We start from the raw sequence: 18300 nt of genomic DNA on the forward strand, positions 1-18300 counted from the left end.
TCACAATTAAATCATGTAGTAAATTACAGTAGCTCACTGATTTGCAGTAACTTTTCAGGTATTTTGTATCTGTCTGTGTAGTGAGAGGAAGCAGCACTTTGCAGTTACCTGGCCTTGCAGAAGTCTCTGTGTGCCAGGAGACCCTCACAAAGATCCAGCCATAGGGGCAAGGAGCGAGCCCATGGAAAAGTGTGGGATTCCTGGATGTTATAGGCAGAAATGTGACTCCATTACCCACACTAAGCAGCAGTTTGCTTGGCAAGGTGTCACCAGGGATTTGTCCAGGAAGGGGTTAGTTGCTGTGCATGTGTCACAGGTATTTCTTGGACTCTGAGAGCAGCCACATTGACATTCCGGATGCAAAAATATGTCATAGAACTTGCAAGATTTATATAAAGCAAAAAATATTTCAGAATTGTTCTTTGGCAGGTAAGTAGGGACAAGTGGCAGAGGGAGAAGGATTTGCTGAACTGGAAGAGGACAGCAGGGGAGGGAGAACAAGGGGGCTCTTCCAACATCAAAGGATATGTTCTTCTTTGCCAGTTCGCCAAAGGTGCTGGAGAACATCCTTGTTGGTGGAAAGAGAGTGAGACAGCAAAATAGGCAGAAAAAGGGTTCTGAGGGAAGGAAAGGTCAGGGAGAAGGGATATCAGCCACAGGGGCAGATCAGCACAAGGAGGGGGCTGCAGAGGAAGGACAGGGCACCCACAGCAGCAGAGCACTGTGGTGACTGCTGTCTGCCACATGGAAAACTGAGTGTTGCTTGAGGAGAGAGAGAATGGTCTCTTGACAGCCAAAACAGGTCTGTCTTGCAGTGTCACTGATTCAGCCTCAAAGAGCTGAGAAGCATCTGGGAATACACATTTAGGATAAAATTTCCATTTGCAGATGGGGGAAACTCATCTTCCCATCAGCACTGCAGCAGCCCTTGCCAAAATTAGTGAAAACTAAGAATATACCCTTTGCAGTAGCTGGATGATATTTGTGAAGATCCTGGTCATGCTGTAGAAGCAAGGAGCATATCTGGATGCCATGCCTGTGTAACCATGGCTTTTCACAGCCCTGCTGTGCTATTGTCCTGTTGTGACAGGAGGGGCTGCTCCCCATCTCTGCCCCAGCACTGGAAGAGCAGCAGCAATTCAGGCAGTGCCATTCACTAGTGCCAGGTCTCAAAGCTCTGCTGAAAGCCTCCTGCTTTGAATATCAAAGTTTAGCCTCTGGACGCAGCCCTAAAGGAGATAACAAATCAGGCCAGTAAAATGATGATTGGCATTGCAGGGCGTTTCTCTAGGAAAAGAAACTGGTCTGATGGCTTTTTAGGATTTGCATTTTTTACTCACTGATGGGAAGCTTTTTGGTTTTCCTTTTCACTGTCACAAGCTCTCGTGTTTCTGTACAGACTTGAGTCAAATTTGTATAGAGAAATGCCATTAAAATATTCAGTGAATAAAGGGGATACACACATCAAAGGAGTAAGGGGGTTATGTGAAATGACTTGTCCTGCCTTTCCCTGGTGACTAATCAGGATCTGTTCTTCACACCGCCTGTCTTCAAGGTGCTCTGGAAATCTGTAAGGGGAAACTCTAGAAAACAAAGATTAACATTAGTGCTTTCTGTAATCTGGCCTGATTTGGAGTTTCCTGATTGATCAGAGTGGTCTGCAAGTCCATGCTAAGCTCCTCTGGCATTTCCTAGTCTTTCCCCACAGGACTGTGAGCAGTGTGCTGTCCCTGTTTATTTTTTTCTGTTTATTTATTTATTTTCGTTGCCGGGGGGGGGGGGGGGGGGGGGGGGGGCTGGGCTCCGGCAGCTTGTCCAGGGAGACCGCCGCTGCCATGGGCCCTTAATGAGCTTTTTGACCACTGAAGCAGCACAGCATCGCCTGGGAATGGCAGGGGCTCCTCCCTTCCCCACGGCGGAGCGCGGAGCAGAGGCCGGCGGGTTAACGAAGCAGCCGGGGCTGGCAGGCGGCCTAATGAGCGCCAGGGAGCCGGGCAGGGACCCCGGCAGAGCCTCCAGCAGGACCCTGTGCCACTTGCTCCAATGCCTCCAGCAGGACCCTGTGCCACTTGCTCCGTTTCCCCCATTATTACTGTCGCTGGAAGCGTTAAAAAGCAAAGAGCCCCAAAAGGTATAAGGCATTTTCCACCCAGTACTTTTGCAGGCGGTGGGGTCTGAACCAGCACATTAACAATGAAGAGGAGAGTGTTAAAAAAAATAACAAGGAAACAGATTCTTTTTAACCTTTAACCACTCCAAATGGCCAATAAATCATTAGCTACTAATTAACAAAAACAGGAGGGTAACTTACTGTCTGGTAAGCAAACTCTTGGAATCACTGAAAGGCTGGCGCTGCCTTCAGGATGGCTTTTCTTCTTACACTTATTAAAAAGACAAACAAGCCAAACTCTGAATATTAAGCTATCCCATGCAAAGCATTTTGTGAGAAGACTGACTGTCTAAAATAAATATATTTTTAATGTGTACAGTGAGCTGAGAAAATGCAGAATTTACAATATGCAACATCTGACCCCCAAGAAACTAGGTCTCTTCCTGGTGTCAAGTGTAACAAGGTAGGTTGTGTCTCATCTGCAAGCAGTACTGGTTTGCATTTTCTAAATGTTGGCCATACTTACAGTCTGTGGCTGAATCATCTCCTCATCTCCTTCAAAAGACTCAATGGGGTTGCCTGCAGGAGGAAGACCTCCTGGCTGAGGTTTGGGCTGGAGAGTACAGCATTCAGTCTGAGCTCAGGGAATATCCCTTATGTTGGAGCACTCTCTGATGGCTGACCAAAACCACTCTCCCTCTTCCCATCTGTGAGAAAAGTGGCAAGTTTTTATCTGGGAATGGAAGTTGGAAAAAAGTTGTCTGGTGGAGGAAATGTTTGTGAGACCTCTGGAACAGGCTATTATCTTTCAGATTAACTAATAAAAGGGTGAGATCTAGGAATCTGAATGTCACCACTGCTGCTGATTGACTAAACAAACATTTGAACTTTTCAGTATTACTATTACATGTACAGATACTATCTCGCCTGGTTTAATTTAAAATAAGCCTGCCAAAGATTGGACTACTTGCTTAAACCTCTCCAACAGTTTTAAATCCTGACTTGGAAACAGTAGGACATATGATCTAAACTAGAAGGGTTAAGTGTTTAGGACAAGGGCTCCCATTGTCTGTTGATCTGTATGCCTTTTCCATTCACTGTGCATCGTTACACCAGCTGTGTCTTTAATAAGTAACTGTGTGGGCTCTCGCAGTTTAAATATTTACTTAAACATAATAGAGAACCCAAACGAAACTGAGCTACATGAGAATATCCACCTCTGATGTTCTAAGTGTAATCACAGTGGATTTGTGCAGTGGATTTGCAAACTATAAACAGATGTGTTTTGATGACTTTCTTTCCTCTGTCTGGTCTCCACTTATAAAACACAAGTTCACAGATTAAGCTTCTCAGGGTTTTTCACCTGGGAGAAGCTACATGTCTTTCTTACTGTTGAATTTATGGCGAGAAGTCCAAAAATTGCTCTGTAACTGAGTTGCACAAAAATCAGATTTGGCATCACTAGGAAAATACCTCCAACAGTGGTGTTCTCTCACTGCAACCTGAGAAAGTCACTACAGGTGGTCAAAGGGAGTTCCATACTCTGTTGCAACTCAAGAAGGTCACTCCTCCACGTCACTGCTGAGACAGTAGATGAGTCTCACTGTTGCCTCTGCTATGGTCAGAAAGGGAGCTGCAATTTTCAAAAGACATCCTAGGAGGCTGTCGTTCCTGTAGTCACAATTTGCCTAGGACTCTCTATGGGGAGGAGTGAATGTCATGGGTTAGACATGAGATGGGAGATTGTCACTCATAGATCAGAACCACTGATCTTCATGAAAGCTCAGTGAGGCAAAGTTAAGTTTCATTACATTGTTTACAGTTTTAGGTACTAATTGCTATCATTTGAGGAACATAAATATAGTTAGTCTTGGTTTACAGATGGATAAAAAGATACAGGATTTTTGCTGCCACATATTGATCCTAAGACAAGACTATTTCTTTTTTCCAGGTGACCCTATATGTGACTATAACATAAAAACCTAAGAGTCAGTATAACAAACAAAATGAATTATGGGATGCACAGAATGTTTGAAGAATCATCATGTGATGGTGATAAAAACACTACAACACTCAGGGCTGCTTTTTCTTCCCTACATTTGAGTCCTGGAATAATGCACTTCTTTCATAGTTTGTTTAAGGGAGACCAGGTTTTCTCTCTGGCACTGTTTGGTACCTCTTCTTGCTACTCAGTGTTACAGCATGTGGTCTTTGAAATACGAATCCCAGCTTCTTTCTGGAGAAGCACTAACTGAAAAGGCAGCCTTTAGGGTTAGGCAGCAAAAGGTAAATTTTCAGCTCCATGAGCAGGAACTCAGCTACATGACTTGCATTACTATTAATGGGGGTCATGCTGGTAAATTCCTGTACACCACATTGCACATTTACTCATGAGTGCAGAACTGGCACAGCTAATGAAACTTGCCTTTCGGGTAGCATGTATTTCAGGAGATGGGTCTGACAGACAGAAAGGACTGCTAAGTACCCAGATGAAAGTCTGGCTTTTCACTCCTTGAACATATTTCCAGAAAATATTAGTGTGAATTAATGCTGGTTAGTGTTAGCTGTTCCTACTGTTAGGGATCAGTCTTGCTCTAGCAGGATTTCATTGAGGCAAAGATCATGCCTGAAATGTGAGTATGTGTGCTGTCATGTAGTGTTGGCAATTCACTTTCTGGTGCTTTTTCCAAGTACTACCCACTGTCACTTATTTTCTTTCAAACACAGGCCAGTCTTCTGCTAACACCAGCTTCTATAATCATAAGCAAATAAAGGGTTTTTTTTTATCATTTTCATCCCTGCTACTTTCCCAACAATGATCCCTCCTATGGCTGAGCATCCCCTGGAGATTACCAGCCTACATTACTCAATGGCATCTTGTACCCCTTTATTCTTGTACTGTGTCCATTGCAGTGATGGCATCTTATTTCCAAAGCTCTTCTCTAGCCTTTTTTGCTAAGCTAAACCTGCCAAGTCCATTTTGCCTGTTTGATATGGTAAACTTGCTCTGGCTGCTGTTCTGTGCACCTGCTGTAATTGGAAGTATTTTTAGTAAATGGAAACAAAACTGCCCAAACATTCCATCCTGTTCAGTGTTATGAAACTTTCCTCATATGCATCTGTGCAACAGCCCAGTGTTGTATTGCCTTTTTAACCTTTTAATCTCACCATGGTTCCTGATTGTTTTGGAGTTAATTAGTAGGGTTGTTTTATTATTTTTATCATTTAGTGCTGAGAATTTCAGAGTCTGCAACAGGAATTCTTGTCATCAGATCCCAAGTTTCAGGTTGTGGGATTAATTCTCTTTCTTGCATGCAACTATTCAAAGTGATTTTTTTTAAATGTATGATACTCTAAATATCCTTTGCATCACCAGTAACCTATATTTAAGATTAATCAAAGTATTTAATGAATAAAATCTGTTCTATGATTCATTGCTGAAGGAGCTCCTAACTTGGGCTTTCTCTGATAAAGTCTTTTATTTATTTCCCATTATTTCAATTATAGAGTATTTCCTATGTTAGCAGTTGAGAATATGAATAGTGTTTATTACTTGCCACATATTTTGAGATCTTGTCCCATTAATTCAGTCTGAAAATACCTCTTTCCTTCCCGAGCAACATATTCTTGTATTTTTGGAAAAACCTGTCAAATGCTGTCAAATGAGCCTTTTAATATGGTCAGAAAATCACCTTGTGTTTGAACTAAGTGTGGTTTGAGCTGCCAATAAATTTCATTCACTGCAATATTCCCTTTCATCATGGTTCTGTGTGGTCATCAAAGCCAAAGAGGTGCCAGAGATCTGTACTGCAATGAACAGTCAACATCTAGAAAACACTTTTTAGTTGATATGTTAAACAAAAGTAGAAAAAAATCAATTTGCTACTGCAGCTAGTGACTGTGAAGGAGCAGCTGCAAAGTGCTGAGTCTCATCAGGTTGCAATCATGATTAACATTGGGCAGATTCCCCCTGCTGAGGGAATAAATACCCTGCCTTTGTCAAGGCTTCCATGTAAGAAACAATAGATTATTTCAGTGAAGCACAAGAACATAAATGTTAATCGAATCATTCCTCTGAATGAATAGAAGTAGCACCCAGAATGTAAACATTTTAATTTTGGAAGGGAAGGCTTGCCTCTCAGTTGGTTAGTTTTCCATGTATTTTTAAATTTACTTTGAAAAGCTGCTCACTAACATTGCCATCATTGCATACAATAACATTTTCAGCACTTCAGATACGTGTGTTTCCTGCCTTTCCAAGCTAGGCAGTGGCAAAGTCCAGGGAGTAGAGGAAAAAATAAAATCTGCCTTAATATCACTAAAGAGAGGTCAAAACCTTATACTGAACAACTGCCAAACTATGTGATCACATTAGGTCTTGGTAGAGGAAATGGAAAATACTTTCCAACTGGAATTGACACCAGGAAACGTGGTTTAAAAATGTTTTTTATACATTGGGATACTTACCCTTAAAAATAAATCTGTCTCTATACAGATGATGAAAGTTGCTGTAAGTATGTTAATAAATTTATGTGTCTGTAAGTGAAACAGAAAGAATTCATTTATCCCCTTACTGCTTCCTTGTTTGTTGTACAAATAATGAATTTCAGAATGCAGTCATGCAGTACATGTTTTAAAGCAAGTGTACAGCAAGATACGGATGCCCAGCCATCTTCATTTTCATATGGGTACAGCTATTGTTGATTAACACATCCAGTAAATATGTATGGACTTTTAGTGTATCTGGTCACATCCTGCTGACTTCATTCCTGTGGGGTGTCCCTTTGCAAAGCCAGTAGAGTTCAGTTCACTGCTTCTCTTGTGCCCATAATGCCCTCAGAGATCTTGCACCTGTGGTAGATTAAGACCCCTCAGCTCTATATGAACATTAAACATGGAAACAGTTTTCTTACAGGATTTGCTAGATCTTCACTGAGGCTGCTATGCTTTTGTTTGCACATGCACCTTTTTTAACAGTCATAATGTACTTCTCCACTGCACAAGTCTGTCTCTTGAGTTTCTGCACAGAAAACATCATCTCCTGTCAGTCACTCTGGAATACATCTGATCAGTGACAAAATTAGTGAAGGTGATGAAGGATCTGTTTGTGGTGGAAGCACAGAAGTTTGATGGCTGGTATTGAATTCCTGGTGGTCCTATGGGAAAACCTCTCAGTTGGGATCACTGAATGTCCCCACTCAGTAGGTGCTGAAGTGGGGAGAACACCAACTGACAGCAGGTGATGGGCAGAGTGACCCAGTAACAGTGGAGGTGTGAAGCTGAGTGTGATAATTCTAGCTTTGTGGACCAGGTTCACCAGGGCAGATTGTGATTGGGTGGGCAGGAGTTTCCTACTGCCTGGGAGAAGCAGAGGTGAAGAAAAGTCAGATCTTTTATTGCTGCTCTAAAACACATCCTCCATGCTGCACCTGCATCTATGTGCCTGCGCCAGAGCAAGTGCAGATACATCCGTTATTTTTGGTTGTCCAGCTCCACAGGTCATTGGTCTCTATTCTCCTGTAACTAGAAACTGGGGGCTTCTCAGCTGACCCAGCAATGGCCAGTGGTTTTTTGTGCACTCCATCTTGTAGCTGGAACAAGCAGGTTTCATCTAAGTTCCCTCCCAGTCATCAGACCACTCCTCACTACAGCTTTTATAGAGGCCTGGACTCAGTTTCTGGTAGCCTGGACAGAGTGCACCCATCAGAGAAAATGTGATTTAAGCCTTTGATTTAAGCTTCAGTTATAATAATGCATCATTTTAGGGTTTTCATTGCCTTGAGGTGAAGAGGAGCAAAATGAGCATAATTTATTAGAATTTACTATGCAGAAGTGGGAAAACACCTGTTTGATGTGATTTGGGCCAAAGTGTTTCGGCTGTAGAAAAGACCAAAGCCACTTCTGACCACCTTGTGTATCATACTGGGCATGAGTGGACTCTGAAGTCATCCATCAGGGCTTTTCCTTGCCTAAATGTCATGGGACAGCCTAACTTCTGCTGTTTCATTTGCATCTTCTATTTTTATCCTCTTTGGGGGGTAGTAAGAAGTGTGTCGTTGAGCTGACTGAACCAGCATTTAAATCCCGTGTGTATGCAGCCCTGTATGACATGTGCCATTTACTTTTTGAAGCCAAACATTGGCCGATTAGGAATTCCCCATGGGCCCTCTGGAGAGAAGGTGGCTGTGGTGACTGTGGACGACTGTGACACAGCAGTGGCCGTGCGCTTCGGGAGCCTCATTGGGAACTACACCTGTGCTGCCCAGGGGACTCAGACTGGCTCCAAAAAGTAAGAATTCCCTATATTTGTGTTTTCCACTCATTCTCTTTTCCCAGTGAAGAATCAGCAACGTGCAATTAACCACTGAGCACTAAACGATTAACCAGTCAGTTGGAAAAAAAGACATGACGTAACGAGAAAAAGCAACAAAATTTAGTTTGGGACATGGAATTACTTCTGCCATTTGAGTCCTATCTTAAAAGGAGGTAGAAATAAAGGATGTAAACAAACAACCATTGAAAATCACTGGTTGTGAGAAAAAGTTTCCTGTGAAGAAAGAAAAAAAAAAATTGGTACTTTTGAATTTAAAGAGGAGGTGAACAGCAAGCAACATAGGGGGATATAAAGTAATGAGTGATAGCAGAGAGACCACTGAGAGACACATGGTGCTCTAATATCCCAAGAGAGGGCACGCTATAAAAGCTGGGGCTAATCCAAATGACCAGATGATAACACTTCTCACACAGTGTGGAGTCATTTAGTAGAACCTACATCCACTAAATGTCATTAAGACTAAGATCTTCAGAGGATTTTAGAAGAGTTGGCACTATATGATAATTAAGCCATTATATAAAAATGTACTGCTTCTCAACCTTGTGCTGAGTGGCATCAGCCAGTCCCTGCATGACTGGGGTCAGAAAGAAGTGTCCTGTGGCTACACATTTTTCTCTAATTTTCATTTTCTTCTGTATACTAGCAACTGTTAGGGACAGGTCACTGGATTTTATGTGGATGTGACAGCTCCTAAGTTAAAAGTTAGTGTTACTGGACAGTCCTTTGATTACAAGCTGTGGAAGTGCTCATGCAGCAGAGGGAAGTGCAGCTTAAATGTGCTTATGAAAGCAGTAAGATAAAGAACAAAACAAAGCAAACTCTTTGCAAGAAATTATGAGCATTTCTTTGTTTCTTCAGATCTTTGGACTTAACTGGCCCTCTCCTCCTTGGTGGTGTCCCAAACTTGCCTGAGGATTTCCCGGTGCACAACAGGCAGTTCATCGGCTGCATGAGGAACCTCTCCATCGACAGCAAGCCCATTGACATGGCTGGTTTCATTGCCAATAATGGCACTCTGCCAGGTATGGGCGAGTGCCCCAGGGGTCAACACCACAAAGGTCTCTGCCACAGCTGTATGAGGCTTAGGATGTCAAGGCTGGCACTGCGAGGAACCCCAGGAAGGGGAAGGGGACACAGGGTTCTGAAATGACCCTTGTCCCCCTGTTAGCACTGTTGAGGGCAAAGCAGCTATGGGGCAGGGACTTCAGGTGCTGCATGGCATTGTGCTGCCGCTGTGTCTCTGGCCAGACCTCATTTGTTTGAGTAATGTGCAGTCCACACCTGTGCCAGGGAGGCATACAATAGCCCGTGGCACAGGGCACACTTCCAGGATTCAGCAGCACATCAGAAAGGACTGGGCTTGTTTAGCCTTTCTGCATTGCTGGGAGTTTCAGCCAGGAATTTACTCCTAAATTGACTTCTCCACTTCTATTTTTAAACTACCTATTAAATGTCATTTTGTTCTGAAAGCCAGTGGGATTAGTTCACGAAAAAGACAGCACTTACAATGACTTTTTAATAAATTGTGTTTGTTCTGTAAATAAAATTCTGCAATTCCCCAAATGTGAAACCTGCCTCATGGAGCAGCCTGTTGGAAGTTCTGATTTGATTTCCAGTCCTTGGATCCCTGATCAGGATTAGTTCCAGTGATTAGGCATACAGAATGTTCTCATCATCCTAAAACTGGCTCTTACACACAAAAATGGAAAGTCCCTTCTGTCCATGCTGCTGAAGGTCTGTGTAAGAGCTAAATTGCATTTCTAAAGTATGTTGCATTGATTGTGGATTAAGGAGGGAGTCATAGCATATGCCTTTGATAGACAGACTTGTCTTTTTGCATTTAACACATGATCAACTTACATAAACTTTTGCCATCCACATTTTGCTTTACTGATTTCAAAAACATTTTCTAAAAAAAGCAAAAAACCTCAAACCTCGAATAGCCATGTCTTCTTTTTATGTAAAAACTCAAATACAGTCATTCAGAACCTTTTTTTTTAATTGAAACCATGCAAAGTAATGGTTTTCCTGAATTGCAGGCTGTGCAGCTCAGAGGAACTATTGTGAAACCAACTGGTGCCAGAATGGAGGCACGTGCATCAACAAGTGGAACACGTACATCTGTGAGTGCCCTGTGCGCTACGGAGGGAAGAACTGTGAGCAAGGTAGGCTGCACAGAGCTCGCCGTGCCTGTCATGTGTGCACATGTCACTGCCTGTCATTGCCACCTCATAGCACCTATGTCCAGCTGTGATGATTGAGAGTAACAGAAGATTGCAGTTGACACTGTCATCCGTTATCTGTTTGAAATAATGTTAGAGATCCCCTCTGTAGTAGATGACATACTGTCATGAATAACAGCAGCTTTCATTGATTTACTTACATAAGCAAAGTAGTTCCAAAGAACTTGGCTGTATTTAGTAATTTGTTTATAGTAAAAATGCCTGATCCTAAGCCCCTTTAAATCAGTGGAAAGAATCCTGCTGACTTTACTGGGCTTTGACTCAAACTGGGGATGAATGTGCTGTTTTAATCACTACTTTTTTGGCAAGAAGGCATTCTGTGCTAAGAGCACTTTCAGTTTTACTGGATTTCTCTTTGATTGAGCACAATGTGCATATATGTGTAAAACCTCATGGCTAAAGGATAAGGAAGGAGCAGCAGGTGAGTTTTATAGGGTGTGAAGAACTTGCAGTCAGTTTTTTCCCCTGGAAGTGAGGAGTTGCATGTGGGAGGAGTCCCAAGGGGTTAGTGCTACAAGGTGGCTGCTCCTTTGGAGTCTTTCTGGATGCTTCCAGCAAAGAAAACATGTTTCCACTGGGCCTAGTCTAGGTAGTGGCAATTTCTCTTCCCTTTCCTCAGAAGCAGCGATTTAGCTTAAGAGGAAAGGACACATGGTTAAGTTTCTGTCTTGGAGATAATGGTTTGCAGAGTGAAGAACAGGGAAAAGGAATGATGGAGACCTCTTCCTATGTTCCACCTCACACAGAGCCCAGAGCTGCTATTATTGCCCCTAGCCTGGTACCTGCTGTCTGTAGCAGCTCCTCAAATATTTTGAGCTTCCCAAGCTTGTATGAAGGTCTGATTTTTCCAGTGTCTCATATCAAGAATGTTTGTTGGTGAAGTTCTTGTGTTTTCTTCATGATTGGCTGTTCTCTGTGCTGCAAACCCACTCTGATGTATCCTGAGGGAAGTGCCAGGGGCCCAGCTATGGTGTGTCCTGTACTGGTGTAAATGGGAGTACTCCTATCACATGCAAAGACACTCCTTCCCTCTGTTTTTCAAATGGAAATTCAAAATTTGATCAAATGTTTGTTTTATTTATTATTTTCTTATCCCAAACTCAAAACCAATCCACAAAGTTTGGGATTTAGATTATCATCTGGGAGCTGCTCTGTAGCCATCCCTGGAAACTCATTTTAAATGCAGGTGAAAGAGATGAAAGCAGTCACAACAGCACTGCCTTCCCCAGTCCCAGCTGTCACCTCTGCCTCCAGCACTGTACATTCCTGCGTGTCCCCTTTGTTAATGAAAAACCCCATGTTCTTGCTGATGCCTCAGTTTGTGGGGTTTTTCTGACAGTTTAAAGGCAGCAGGCTTCTTGGCACTTTAATGGTATTTGTGGACCAGTGTCCCTGTGGAAAAATTGCAAGCCAAGAAAGAAACAGAATGTGACCAAAGATTTCAGGAGCCCAAAGTTAAATTCAGGAGATAGAGTCAGTCACAGATATGCCATTTTCCTGTCTTTCAGATTTCTTATTTGAATGCTCAGCTATGATCCTAAGAGCATTAGCTATTATTAGGCAGCTATTTTTTAAAAAGTCTTCAACAGAATATTTGCAGTTTTGAGTAGGACTGCTGCATTTCTTTAATCCCTATGGCAGTGCTGGTTCTGCTTCAGGCTAACAGAGGACAGACTTTGGCAAGTTACCAATTAACATTTTTTTCATTTCCTGCTCTTCAAAACTCTGGGATCTGGTCTACACTTGTGAGGATGGGATGTTTTACCTTCATCACCCTCCTAGAATCTGTTAATTCACCTTCTGGCAGTTCCCCTCTCCATCTGCTGATATATAGAAGGGAGATAAAATTAAGGAAAAATTAGTTTCACCTTTATTCTAATTGAATTCTTTTAAACTATTAGGTGTTGCAATTCTGTGAAGAAGATCTGGCAGTTGTGTCTGACTCACTCTTGGATGGCCAGTGTCATTGCACTAGCCTTGGACTGGACCTAAACATAATCTTCCACATGTCCAGCACCCACACTGCAGGTGACATCCGGTGGGATGTTGGCAGCATGTTTCCCCAGGCCCTCTGTCTCCACAGGGAATGGCCCTCCCGTGTTTCTGCTGGCCTGTTGAGTGCAGGACTCTCTTTAGAGTGAGCATAGATACACAGGCAGTGCTTCAAGTGGCAAACCCTGAGCACAGGATCAGTTTGTATCACTGCACCGCCCATGGCAGAGGGTGCTGGGAAGCATGTGGGCCTCTGTGGTGACAGGGGAGGTCAGGTCCTGTCTGAGGACAGTGGATGTGCCACCCCCTCCATGGACACTCCTGGTCCCAGGCATGAGGAAGAGCTGGGGGGAAGAGGGAGGTCAGAGGGAGCTGACAAATGGGGATTTCTTTTTAACTGGCAGGGAAAGGTGCACCCTGGCCCCAGGGAAGGGAGGGAGGCTGGGAGAAGGTGTGGGAAGGGAATGGTATTTGCAAGTACAGAAAGTCACCACCAGTGAGAAAAGGAAGAGGGTTGCTAATTGCCATGCCAGTCCAGTTCTCCCAGGAGCAAAGGCACACAGCATTCCCAGCCCTCAGCAGGTGGGAAGCCCACAAATTTACATCCTGCCTCTGCACTCCAGAGGCAGATGGCTCAAAAATCTCAGCAACAGCCCAGAAAACCAGCAGCACAGTTGGAAGCTGAGGTTATTGTGAAAGTCAGCAGGGCAGAGGAGAAAGGCAAAGGCTTTTGCACAGGTGGAGCAAGAGAAAATAATCCTGCTGAACACTGACGTCCTGGCTACTTTTACATTGATGTGGTGCAGTGAGCTGATGAATTGTGCCCTGGCCCAAATAGCCAGAATTCAAGTACTGCATTCAACTTTTAAGCAACCTGAGACATCTGTATCTGATAACAACCTTTTTTAAAGTTGCCATCTGGTTTTCAAGAGCAGGCTATGCTGCAGTGGTTCCACCATATGCCCTCTCTGGCATTTGTGGTATGACTGCAAAGGTGAGAGCACAGGCAGGAGGCAGGAGGGCTGCCTCTTGGGACTGCCTGCCCTTAGCCTGGTGCGAGGTGGTTGGGTAACCACATCTTAAGGAAGAGCAAGTCAAGTTCCACCTCTGGCTTGACTAGTGGTAGCCCAGTAGTCCCTGACTTTTTATTTCTCACAAATAGGGAGCTAAAGGGCTAGCACTTTACTCCAACCCCTGCACTGCACTCCTCACCCCAGTCTTTCCCTTTTTAGACACCAGCAAGGCAGACATACGAGAATTTGGGGTTTGGCTTTATTCCTCAAAAAAATCCTCACACTAACTTTTCCCCATTTTCTGGCATGATGTCATCTCTCAACCTTTTTCTAAGGACTTACACATATGCACATAGTATATAGTAACACATAGGCATTTGTATATACATGATCTACTACAAAAAATCCAGAAAGTGTCAGCAGATATGGTAGTGTGGAGCAGAAGGGGCAAGACTGTTAAGCGACAGTCATGGACTCAGCACATGATGAAATAAAAGTCTGGGTGCTAATCTGTGGTGGTTGTACCCAGTCTCTAAGGCCTGTGTCCACTGGCAAAAAACTGCCACGAACTTCACCAACATGTCCACAAGCAAGGATGTCAGGAAGGGGCTGACTGTAGATCTCCTACAAGGTTCCACACATGGTGGAGGTGTCATATGAGGTGTTGCAAATAGCACAGATCTCTCATGGCTTAATTTGTGCTTCTAATCAGTGGGATCAACTAATCTATGGGACTGTAGCTCCTGTTACCCAGGGTAACAACTTTAGAAGTCCAAGGAGATGGGTGTTCCTCTATTTTCCATCAGCAAAGTGCTTTCTATTGAAGGCTGTCGTTGGTGTCACCCTGGAGGAGCTGTGCTTGTGCAAGGTTAGAGCGGGGGGGCAATTTTGCAGCTGTCACCTCAGGATATTTAAGGCAGGTGATTTAGGCAATTCCACAGAAACTTTCTCCCTCTGAAAAGACTGCGTAGCTGAGGCAGCTGAATAATCTGGCCCTGGAGTATCCACAATTCATTCATATTTCCTGTTGCCTCCCAGCCTTTTCCTGTGTTTAATCTGCTAATTAGAAGCAGGTAATCAAGGTTATGTTGAAAACATCTGAACCAACTGTTGCCTCATACTTCCTGCTCTGTCCACCCACTCACCAGCAGGACTATATCAGCAGAGATCCTGAGCTTACCTTTCTAGGAACAGCTCTCATGTGGGTAATCCCATAGCAGTGTGGAGGCGCTGCTTTTGAGTACAAGCACCAAGACAAGATGCCTACCTGCAACCAGGGGAGGTTGTGAATTTGCAGTATTATCAACTGTTTCACAGTAACTCCCCTAAACCAGCTCTTCATCTGTGGTAGATTGAATATAGCTCAGTGGAATAGGGACAAGCTCCCTTGTGTCATCACTGTGACTTAGCATCATTTTTCCTCTTCACATTTGTCCTGAAGGGTAAAAATTGTTTCTCTTGTGTACTTTGATTCACAGCAATGCCTTCTCCTCAGCGTTTCAGTGGTGAGAGCATTATCATTTGGAGTGACCTTGACATCACCATCTCTGTGCCGTGGTACATTGGGCTGATGTTCAGAACCCGGAAAGTCAATGGCATGTTAATGCAAGCCAATGCTGGGGCTGCATCCAAGATCAACATTCAGGTAAAGCGTGGCTGCCTTTGCTAGAAAAGAATAAATACTCCCCCAGCAGTGGATATGTCCAGGTGAATTACACAGCTTCATCCACCTAGCAAAATGCATGTCAATAAAAACATATCATTACTTGAGCCTTTTACAAAGATCAAAAAGTGAATGATCAAAATATCATTATAAAAATAATATTCATTATTTTTCTAGTCAGAGGTAGTAGTGGGCATTAATATAGAGGTAAAAAATTAATCTATTCCTTTGGGGAATTTTTGCCCATAAGGGAAGTTGGAGTCTGAATGTCCAAAATTATACAAGGAGTTCTTGCAAGCATTCTCATCTTTACTCTTTAGGCTTTTTTTCCTTTTGGGTTTTCTTAGGATATATTATCTTGCCCTCCACCTCCTTCTGCATTAAGTACAAATATGTAGCAAAAAAAGACATAGTTGTTTTTTTCTTTTTCCCCCAACAGATACTGAACAACTACGTGCAGTTGGAAGTGTACAGTGGCCTGAGCCAGGTTGCTAGTTTGAAGATGAGCCAGTCACGGGTCAGTGACGGGGAATGGCATCATTTATTAGTAGAGCTGAAGAGTGCAAAAGATGGTAAAGATCTCAAGTATCTTGCTGTCATGTCCTTGGACTATGGGATGTACCAGGTAAGGCAGCATCAAAACATCACCACTGAGCACTGTGCAAATGCTTTTAGGAGAAACTAGGATAAAGGACTGTGGACAAGTGCTTACACTGTGAGACATGTTCTACAGTAATTCATGCCTAATCAATGATATTAATTTATTAGCTTTATGATAATATATATTACAAAGAAGTCATAAAAAGACACATTCCAATGTCTGGCTCCTCGCTGCTTTGGTTTTTTTTATGTAATCTATCAGCTACTGCTTGACTCCATCACAACTCTGTCTGAGTCACAGAGGATGATAGTGCTTCTTATCAGCTGTTGTTTTCCTCACAGAGCACTGTGCAGATTGGAAATCAACTACCTGGACTGAAAATGAAAAGCATCATTGTGGGAGGTGTCTCTGGTGACCAAGTCTCTGTTCAGCAGGGATTTTATGGATGTATGCAGGTATGAAATTAAAAGTGTAGCAAAAAATTTTGAGCTCATGAGAAAATGCCCAGGTGAAAATGTGGAAGGTTTCGTTTTCATCCACCCTCAAACATTTCTGTTTCCTCCATAGAAATTATCTAAGAATCAAGATATTAAAGTCTGCCCACTTTGCCAGGTACAAATCTTATCACATAGGGAAAGAACATTTGAAAAAAAATCTTGGTTTGGCTCATCAGGTGATTTCTTTAAAATGTAGCCTCATTGACTGATGAAAATAGTGAAACACATAATACTGTACTCTGAAAGGAGACTCTAATTTTAAAATAATTGTCTTTTGTCACCAGGGAGTAAGAATGGGAGAGACATCTACAAACATAGCGACACTCAACATGAAACAGGCTATCAAGATCAACGTAAGGGAGGGCTGTGAAGTGGATAACCCTTGTGATTCCAACCCGTGTCCCCAGCACAGCTACTGCAGTGACGACTGGGACAGCTACTCCTGTGTCTGTGACCCAGGTAACCTGCTGGCCACTCATACAGGAGCTGGATCACACCTTCATGAGCCCATCAGAAGCAGCACAGCAGCAGCAGCGTGCTGGCAAAGTGTTCGTCTTCTGATTCTTCCACTTCCTGTCAGTATTACCCTTCTCTCTCTTACTGTAGCTCCCTGGAAGATGCACTCCTAGGCTAAGAATCCAGGCAATGTATCCACCAAACAAAAAGACAGTCTCTGGTCCAAAAGTCACCTGTGCACCTCCCCTTTTCTTTTAATGGGTTTTTTTTTCTTTTTCAGCCTTTTATTCTGTTGAATTTCTGTCTGTCACTCTGCATCTTAGTCAAGATACTTTGAATGTTTTCTCTGTTTTGGAGCATGTAGCCAGCACATGCTGTCAGCACCCAGCACAGTCACCTCCCATACATGCAGCAAGAGAACGCAAAACTATTTGTAGCACATGCCCCAAATATAAAACTGGGAACCAAAGGCACAAGGGTGCCTCAAGCATGGTAACAGACTGTCAAAAAGAATAGCTTAGTATAATTTTGTTTGAGAGGGTAAAGAGTGCTTCATTTCTGATGGTATCTCAGGGGGAATCTACTGATTATCAAAGATGTGTTATTAGTGTGTAAGCTTAAGACAGACAGTCTTTTGGAGACATGCAAATCATAAATTACAATGGTTGTTGTAATTTTCTTACCTTGTCTCCCCAGGGTACTTTGGGAGAGACTGTGTTGATGTATGCAACTTGAACCCATGTGAGCATGTCTCCACATGCGTGCACAAACCTAGCTCATCCCACGGCTACACCTGTGAGTGTGGACAAAGCTACTATGGACAGTACTGCGAAAGCAAGTAAGAGAATTATTTTGTTCTTGGTTTCTTGATCCTGCCAGGAAGCTCTTCACCTAGGGCAGCAGTCCTCCCACTTACTGTTCTGCTCCAATAAACTTTCCTGTTACAATTTGAGTGGTATTTTAGGCTCTGTTGCCTTTTGGCATTCCTGAACTCTTCCCAGAAACTAGACATGTTATTCAAGAGCCACTTGGCTTCATCAGCTGCTCAGGGGCTCAACCAGTTCTGCTGTGTTGCACAGCACTGCATCTCACCTGTGCTTTGTGGTGGGCTTGGCCTGAGTTTGCTCTGCATCTCTCCTCCATCTTCCCCAGCACACAGAGTGATGCACCAGTTTGGTGGCCTCTAGCAAGATAAGGTCTCTTTGCAGTGTAGGTCCAGTCCCTGGGCTGGCAAAGAGCCATCTCTTCTGGACAGTCTGGGGCCTGTGTCTGTTGCTTTGTGGGAGAAACGTGCTGATTCTCTCGTCAGCAGCTTCCTGGTCTCTGATAAGCATTCAGCAACCGGCCTTATCCCAGAGGCGGCACTTTGATTTACTGTAATATGGGCCATT

General features: G+C 43.4%; 1 protein-coding gene across 1 annotated transcript in view; it reads left to right on the forward strand.

Moving 5' to 3' along the window:
• The window catches only part of CELSR1 (cadherin EGF LAG seven-pass G-type receptor 1), a 165404-nt gene that overhangs the window by 108906 nt on the left and 38198 nt on the right, over positions 1 to 18300 (forward strand). Inside the window, exons 6-13 of the mRNA XM_059847299.1 lie at positions 8242 to 8399; positions 9303 to 9466; positions 10484 to 10609; positions 15171 to 15337; positions 15795 to 15980; positions 16298 to 16411; positions 16738 to 16912; positions 17606 to 17747. Coding sequence (XP_059703282.1) covers positions 8242 to 8399; positions 9303 to 9466; positions 10484 to 10609; positions 15171 to 15337; positions 15795 to 15980; positions 16298 to 16411; positions 16738 to 16912; positions 17606 to 17747 — 1232 coding nt within the window. The remainder of the gene's footprint in view (positions 1 to 8241; positions 8400 to 9302; positions 9467 to 10483; positions 10610 to 15170; positions 15338 to 15794; positions 15981 to 16297; positions 16412 to 16737; positions 16913 to 17605; positions 17748 to 18300) is intronic.

This window comes from Haemorhous mexicanus, chromosome 5 (assembly GCF_027477595.1).
Source record: "Haemorhous mexicanus isolate bHaeMex1 chromosome 5, bHaeMex1.pri, whole genome shotgun sequence".
Classification (NCBI taxonomy): domain Eukaryota; kingdom Metazoa; phylum Chordata; class Aves; order Passeriformes; family Fringillidae; genus Haemorhous; species Haemorhous mexicanus.